We start from the raw sequence: 8,421 nt of genomic DNA, 5'->3' as shown, positions 1-8,421 counted from the left end.
TAACCGTTTGTCACTCATTTCGGGTAGGGTACGGGTACGGGTAGGGAACGGCTACCCATTTGCGACCCTGGTGCGGCCAGGTACGGGTAAGGAATCAAAACCCATTTGCGACCTCTGCCTCTCACCCTGGTCCTGCAGGCCCTCCTGTGCGGCCGTGCGCGAGTCTGCCAGGCTCCGCACGCTGCCCACGTGCACCAGCTTGTAGTGGCTGGCGGCCTTAGGGTCCTCCGCTGCTCCTGGCACGCACTACGGAGGGGGCGGAGGGGGGGGCATGGCGAGGGGGGTCGTGGCAAACCGAAATATATATTCGGCGAAGTAGCGAGTTAAACGTATATGCACATTCTTTTGTTAAGGCGCTCTTCTTCCACCTCCAACGCAGCTTAAATATAAGCTCCTAGCTTGGCAGTGTCTCATTCTTCACCTGAAGACGGCTGCTTGCGTTGTAGCCGAAACGTCGTGAGAATTATTTTATTATGTTTTATTTTTATTATTTTATTACTTCCCTTCTACGTGACTTGACCGAAAGAACCAAGGAGATGAATCCCTGCAGTCACGAAAGCTTTAAATCGAAATTTAAACGTATAGTTTCGATTTAAAGCTTTCGTGACTGCAGGGATTCATCTTCTTGGTTCTTTCGGTAAAGTCACGTAGAATTGAAATATTAAAATAATAAAATAAAACATTATATTATTAAACATAAACATTATTTTATTATGTGACTGCAGGAATCCTTACTCTTTGGTTCTTTCGGTAAAAGTCAAGTATGTAGAAAATGAATAGCTTACGACGTTTCGATCGCCTGAAGACGGTCGCTTGTGTTGCGATCGCAACGTGACCTGCAGTGTGGTGAGTGAGTGAATAGGTGAGTGGGTGAGTAAATAGGTGAGTAGGTGAGTGAATAGATGAGTGGGTGAGTGAATATGTGAGTGGGTGAATGAATAGGTGAGTGGGTGAGTGAATAGGTGAGTAGGTGAGTGGGTGAGTGAATAGATGAGTGGGTGAGTGAGTAGATGAGTGGGTGAGTGAATAGATGAGTGGGTGAGTGAATAGGTGAGTGGGTGAGTGAACAGATGAGTGGGTGAGTGAACAGATGAGTGGGTGAGTGGATAGATAAGTGGGTGAGAGAAAAGGTGAGTGGGTGAGTGAATAGGTGAGTGGGTGAGTGAGTGGGTGAGTGAATAGGTGAGTGGGTGAGTGGGTGAGTGGATAGATGAGTGGGTGAGTGAATATGTGAGTGGGTAAGTAAATAGATGAGTAGGTGAGTGAATAGATGAGTGGGTGAGTGAATGTGAGTAGCTGAGTGGGTGAGTGAATAGGTGAGTGGGTGAGTGAATAGGTGAGTGGGTGGGTGAATAGGTGAATAGGTGAGTGGGTGAGTGAATGTGAGTAGGTGAGTGGGTGAGTGAATAGGTGAGTGGGTGAGTGAATAGATGAGTGGGTGAGTGAATAGGTGAGTGGGTGAGTGAATAGATGAGTGGGTGAGTGAATGTGAGTAGGTGAGTGGGTGAGTGAATAGGTGAGTGGGTGAGTGACTAAGTGAGTGGGTGAGTGAATAGGTGAGTGGGTGAGTGAATGTGAGTAGGTGAGTGGGTGAGTGAATAGGTGAGTAGGTGAATGAATGGTTGTGACCTACACTGCACAATAATGATGATTAGTGATGATCCGGCATTTTTTTCTAAATCCGATACCCCCTCCCCCCCCCCCACCGAAGCCACCGGATAATTGATGATCTGTAATTTATCCGAAGCGAAACCTGGCTACCGCAAACAAAGAATCGATCACCACCCCAATCACTCACCCGCTCGCTCACCCCCCCCCCCCTCTCCGCCACACACAACGCCTCACCAATACCAACACCCGCCATTCGCCACGAAGTGACGGTGACGTCACCACGGCGCCTGTGCCAGGCCAGGTGCACTTTCAGGCTATCTCTGATATGAGGTCTCGGGACTGACCCAGCAGGTGCCATGAGTTGGCTGACTGAGATGACCGGTAGATGCACCATCAGCTGTACCCCCTACTGTGCCAGGCTAGGTGCAGGAGGTCACGGGACAGACCCAGCATGTGCCATGGGTTGGCTGACTGAGATGACCGGTAGATGCACCACCAGCAGTACCCCCTACTGTGCCAGGCTAGGTGCAGGAGGTCACGGGACAGACCCAGCAGGTGCCATGAGTTGGCTGACTGAGATGACCGGTAGATGCACCACCAGCTGTACCCCCTACTGTGCCAGGCTAGGTGCAGGAGGTCACGGGACAGACCCAGCAGGTGCCATGGGTTGGCTGAGATGACCGGTAGATGCACCACCAGCAGTACCCCCTACTGTGCCAGGCTAGGTGCAGGAGGTCACGGGACAGACCCAGCAGGTGCCATGGGTTGGCTGACTGAGATGACCGGTAGATGCACCATCAGCTGTACCCCCTACTGTGCCAGGCTAGGTGCAGGAGGTCACGGGACAGACCCAGCAGGTGCCATGGGTTGGCTGACAGAGATGACCGGTAGATGCACCATCAGATGTACCCCCCTGCTGTGCCAGGCTAGGTGCAGGAGGTCACGGGACAGACGCTGCAGGTGCCATGAGTTGGCTGACTGAGATGACCGGTAGATGCACCACCAGCTGTACCCCCTACTGTGCCAGGCTAGGTGCAGGAGGTCACGGGACAGACCCAGCATGTGCCATGAGTTGGCTGACTGAGATGACCGGTAGATGCACCACCAGCTGTACCCCCTACTGTGCCAGGCTAGGTGCAGGAGGTCACGGGACAGACCCAGCAGGTGCCATGGGTTGGCTGAGATGACCGGTAGATGCACCACCAGCAGTACCCCCTACTGTGCCAGGCTAGGTGCAGGAGGTCACGGGACAGACCCAGCAGGTGCCATGGGTTGGCTGACTGAGATGACCGGTAGATGCACCATCAGCTGTACCCCCTACTGTGCCAGGCTAGGTGCAGGAGGTCACGGGACAGACCCAGCAGGTGCCATGGGTTGGCTGACAGAGATGACCGGTAGATGCACCATCAGATGTACCCCCCTGCTGTGCCAGGCTAGGTGCAGGAGGTCACGGGACAGACGCTGCAGGTGCCATGAGTTGGCTGACTGAGATGACCGGTAGATGCACCACCAGCTGTACCCCCTACTGTGCCAGGCTAGGTGCAGGAGGTCACGGGACAGACCCAGCAGGTGCCATGGGTTGGCTGACTGAGATGACCGGTAGATGCACCATCAGCTGTACCCCCTACTGTGCCAGGCTAGGTGCAGGAGGTCACGGGACAGACCCAGCAGGTGCCATGGGTTGGCTGACAGAGATGACCGGTAGATGCACCATCAGATGTACCCCCCTGCTGTGCCAGGCTAGGTGCAGGAGGTCACGGGACAGACGCTGCAGGTGCCATGAGTTGGCTGACTGAGATGACCGGTAGATGCACCACCAGCTGTACCCCCTACTGTGCCAGGCTAGGTGCAGGAGGTCACGGGACAGACCCAGCATGTGCCATGAGTTGGCTGACTGAGATGACCGGTAGATGCACCACCAGCTGTACCCCCCTACTAGTAACGAATTATCCACGTTCTATTTAGGGTCGGTGGTGGTGGTGGGGGGGGGGTGTCTAGGGTGGGGGTCTCTGCCCGCCGACTCGAGGCGTTTGCCGCGGGCCGCTCAGGCAAGACCGCAGGATGCGCCGTCGGGCCTACCTGCGGCAGGGCGCGTTCTTTGAGCTCCCGCAGAGGCGCCGCCTCGGCCGCCTCGCCCCGCCACTCGGCGCCGTCGGCCGCGAGCACAGTGAGGCGTAGCAGCAGCGCCTGGGCCGCAAAGATCTTCTCCTCTTCGACGAACATCGTGGCGATGGTGGTGGTGGTGATGATGGTGGTGGTGGTGATGATGGTGGTGGGTGGTGGGGGGAGAGAGGGGCGTGTGACGTCATCGCGGAGTGTTGCCACCTCCGCCATATTACGTAGGGAATGTGTGTTGAAGGTGCATGACGTCATCGCGGAGAGTCGCCACCTCCGCCATATTACGTAGGGGATGTGTGTTGAGGGTGCAGACGTCATCGCGGAGAGTCGCCACCTCCGCCATATTACGTAGGGGATGTGTGTTGAAGGTGCGTGACGTCATCGCGGAGTGTCGCCACCTCCGCCATATTACGTAGGGGATGTGTGTTGAGGGTGCAAGACGTCATCGCGGAGAGTCGCCACCTCCGCCATATTACGTAGGGGATGTGTGTTGAAGGTGCATGACGTCATCGCAGAGTGTCGCCACCTCCGCCATATTACGTAGGGGATGTGTGTTGAAGGTGCATGACGTCATCGCGGAGAGTCGCCACCTCCGCCATATTACGTAGGGGATGTGTGTTGAAGGTGCATGACGTCATCGCGAAGAGTCGCCACCTCCGCCATATTACGTAGGGGATGTGTGTTGAGGGTGCATGACGTCATGGCTGAGTGTTACTACCTCCGCCATATTACGTAGGGAGTGGGGAGGTGGTTGAGGGTGCATGACGTCATCGCGGAGTGTCGCCACCTCCGCCATATTACGTAGGGAATACGTGTTGAAGGTGCATGACGTCATCGCAGAGTGTCGCCACCTCCGCCATATTACGTAGGGAATAGGTGTTGAAGGTGCATGACGTCATCGCGGAGTGTTACCACCTCCTCCATATTATGTAGGGAGTGTGGAGGGGTGGTTGAGGGTGCATGACGTCATCGCGGAGTGTCGTCACCTCCGCCATCTTACGAATGGGGGGAGGGGACGGTTGGGGTGCGTGACGTCATCGCAGAGTGCCGCCATCTTACGTAGGGGGGATGGGGTGACGTCATCGCTATATTACAAAGGGGGGAGTTGGGGTGGGGATAGTGGAGGGATGACGTCATCGCGGAGTGTCACCATCGCCGCCATCTTACGTAGGGGGGGAAGGTCGGGATGCGTGACGTCGTCACGTCGCCATCTTACGTAGGGGGGAGAGGTTGGGGGGGGGTGTTTGTCGGATCTTGAAAATGAATAAAAATATTTTTAAAAATTATGGAATTTTTTTTGTCGTAATTTTCCGAAATTATGATAATTTATGCATTAGGGAGGTGCAATTGTCTTTAATTATGCAAATTCATGTGTCTTCTTGGTTCTTTCGGTAAAGTCACGTAGAAGGGAAGTAATAAAATAATAAAAATAAAACATAATACAATTATTCTCACGACGTTTCGGCCACAACGCAAGCAGCCGTCCTCAGGTGAAAACCAGGTCCGTCGAGGCGACAGCGTCTGAAATGTTTTCACCTGAGGACGGCTGCTTGCGTTGTGGCCGAAACGTCGTGAGAATTATTTTATTATGTTGTATTTTTATTATTTTATTATTTCCCTTCTACGTGACTTTACCAAAGGAACCAAAAAGATGAATCCCTGAGAGTCACGAAAGCTTTAAATCAAAATTCAAATGCATGTGATTATGCTAATGTATGTAGTTATTATAATTAGGCTCAGCTTCGTTGTCTAGGGCCATATTATCAATCGGGATAATACAATTATTCTCGCTTTAACATTTATTGATTGTGTCTTAGTGTGTTTATGTCAGGTCTCCAGATTCAAATCTCACCGCAGGATAGAGTTCTTATAATTTAAAGATTATTATGCATGAACTTAGGAAGGCACCACTCAGACAATTCTGTGTTAAGCACCTTTAATTTCTAAACAAAAACATAACACTCTAATATGCGAACTCTTATGCTAGGAATTGTCAACACAGTACTTTTCTCCTGGGTAACAGAACAATCGATTAATTTTCGATTTAAAGCTTTCGTGACTGCAGGGATTCATCTTCTTGGTTCTTTCGGTAAAGTCACGTAGAAGGGAAGTAATAAAATAATAAAAATAAAACGATTAAATAATTCTCACATGCATATCAAGAGGAAGTTTGCATATTTATGGGAAATGCAGAAATTCCACTTGATAGGTAAATTCCTTTGTCAAGGCGCCCTTTCCCCCTCCAACCCAGCTTAAATATACGCTGCCAAGCTTGGTGGTGCTCATTCAGACGCTGTCTTCCCGACAGACCTGGTCTTCACCTGAGGACGGCTGCTTGCGTTGTGGCCGAAAACGTCGTGAGAATAATTTTATTATGTTTTATTTTTATTATGTTAACAGGTCCCTGCGGGGTGGGCTGGTAGGAACGAATAACCAAACAATATAAACATAATGTATTATGACACTTGTTTAGCCAGGAAAGCCTCACTGAGTGTAAAGGTTTTTGTAGGGTCCTGCCAAGTGTTTGCAGTAGGGGGCGATGTTGCTACACCTAATCGGACGATACGAAGGGAGAGTTTGAGGCCTAGTTCTAGGCTTTAGGCCTAGCTGTAGGCTTTAGGCCGCTGTGAGTTAATTTTTTATTTAAATGTTTTAATTATTAATGTAAAAGCTTTAAATGTAAATGTTTCTATTTAAAAACATCAGGGTATGTACCATTGTTAAACATGAACTCCCTTTCACACACGCGGGGTGTACGATACGAAGGGAGAGTTTGAGGCCTAGTTCTAGGCTTTAGGCCTAGCTGTAGGCTTTAGGCCGCTGTGAGTTAATTTTTAATTTAAATGTTTTAATTATTAATGTAAAAGCTTTAAATGTAAATGTTTCTATTTAAAAACATCAGGGAATGTACCATTGTTAAACATGAACTCCCTTTCACACACGCGGGGTGTACGATACGAAGGGAGAGTTTGAGGCCTAGTTCTAGGCTTTAGGCCTAGCTGTAGGCTTTAGGCCGCTGTGAGTTAATTTTTAATTTAAATGTTTTAATTAAAAACTATCTCAGGGAATTATAAGGGAATGTTACACTTGTTTAGCCAGGAAAGCGTCACTGAGTCTAAAGGTTTTTGTAGGGTCCTGCCAAGTGTTTGCAGTAGGGGGCGATGTTGCTACACCTAATCGGACATCGGACGGACGGACGATATAATCTATTGTAGGCTGGTTCACTTCGTTCCTACCAGTATTATTATTTCCCTTCTACGTGATGACTTTACCGAAAGAACCAAGAAGATGAATCCCTGCAGTCACCATGGGGGGGGGGGGGGGGGGGGGGGGTTTCACTTCCCGTTTCACCATGGAGGAGGGAGGGGTTTCACTTCCCGTTTCACCATGGGGGGGAGGGGTTTCACTTCCAGTTTCACCATGGGGGGGGGGGGGGAGGGGTTTCACTTCCCGTTTCACCATGGGGGGAGGGGTTTCACTTCCAGTTTCACCATGGGGGGGGGGGAGGGGTTTCACTTCCTGTTTCACCATGGGGGGGGAGGGGTTTCACTTCCTGTTTCACCATGGGGGGGGGGAGGGGTTTCACTTCCCGTTTCACCATGGGGGGGGGGGGAGGGGTTTCACTTCCCGTTTCACCATGGGGGGGGAGGGGTTTCACTTCCTGTTTCACCATGGGGGGGGGGGGGGTTTCACTTCCCGTTTCACCATGGGGGGGAGGGGTTTCACTTCCCGTTTCACCATGGGGGGGGGGGAGGGGTTTCACTTCCCGTTTCACCATGGGGGGGGGGGGAGGGGTTTCACTTCCAGTTTCACCATGGGGGGTGGAGAGTTTCACTTCTGCTTTCTGCAGGAGAAAGCGGTGACTATGAGCGGTGACGATGGCTTGAGAGGGAACGAAGCCGTCAGTGGGGTCAGGAATCATTGAAGCGTTTAATCTCAAAAACACTTTGCGTGCGTGCGCGCGTGTGTGTCCACTCGACAGAGAATTAGCCACTCGAGATTCTTCCAGCGACTACAAGACGAACCACACCGAGTGACAGCACCGAGGAACCACACGAAGGTTACCAGACAGTGGAACCAGAGGAACCACAGAGGAACCACCACACACAACACTACAGAGGAACAGTGGAACCAGAGGAACCACCACACACAACACTACAGAGGAACAGTGGAAGAAGCAGAACAACACAGCAGAACCACACAGGAACTACACAGAGGAACAGTGGAACCAGAGGAACCACAGAGGAACCACCACACACAACACTACAGAGGAACAGTGGAAGAAGCAGAACAACACAGCAGAACCACACAGGAACTACACAGAGGAACAGTGGAACCAGAGGAACCACAGAGGAACCACCACACACAACACTACAGAGGAACAGTGGAACCAGAGGAACCACCACACACAACACTACAGAGGAACACAGTGGGACAAGCAGAACCACACAGCAGAACCACACGGAGTGACCACACAGTGGAACCAGAGGACCCACACACGACACCACACAGAGGAACCACACGAAGAGACCACACAAAGTGACCACACAGTGGAACCAGAGGAACCACACAGAACAGAGGAACCACAAAGTGGAACCATAGGGACCACAGAGGAACCACCACACACAACACTACAGAGGAACACAGTGGGACAAGCAGAACCACACAGAGGAACCACACAGTGGAACCACA

At 51.5% G+C, this 8,421-nt stretch overlaps 1 protein-coding gene across 3 annotated transcripts in view; it reads right to left on the bottom strand.

Annotated features, from left to right (window-relative positions):
- Positions 1 to 3,894, bottom strand: part of UBAC1 (UBA domain containing 1) — a 25,640-nt gene extending 21,746 nt beyond the window's left edge. For all 3 annotated transcript variants that reach the window (XR_009757328.1, XM_061579981.1, XM_061579979.1), the window contains exons 1-2: positions 3,691 to 3,894; positions 126 to 246 (exon numbers count right to left, since the gene is read on the bottom strand). Coding sequence is in view for 2 of the 3 variants with exons in the window: in XM_061579981.1 (XP_061435965.1) it covers positions 126 to 246; positions 3,691 to 3,834 (265 nt within the window). In the remaining variant the exon portion in view is untranslated. The remainder of the gene's footprint in view (positions 1 to 125; positions 247 to 3,690) is intronic.
- Between the last annotated feature and the right edge of the window lie 4,527 nt (positions 3,895 to 8,421).

The sequence above is a fragment of the Lethenteron reissneri genome, chromosome 71 (assembly GCF_015708825.2).
Source record: "Lethenteron reissneri isolate LAM-NWPU_2019-01 chromosome 71, ASM1570882v1, whole genome shotgun sequence".
NCBI classification, from domain to species: Eukaryota; Metazoa; Chordata; class Hyperoartia; order Petromyzontiformes; family Petromyzontidae; genus Lethenteron; species Lethenteron reissneri.
This window is presented reverse-complemented; position numbering and strand designations above follow the sequence as displayed.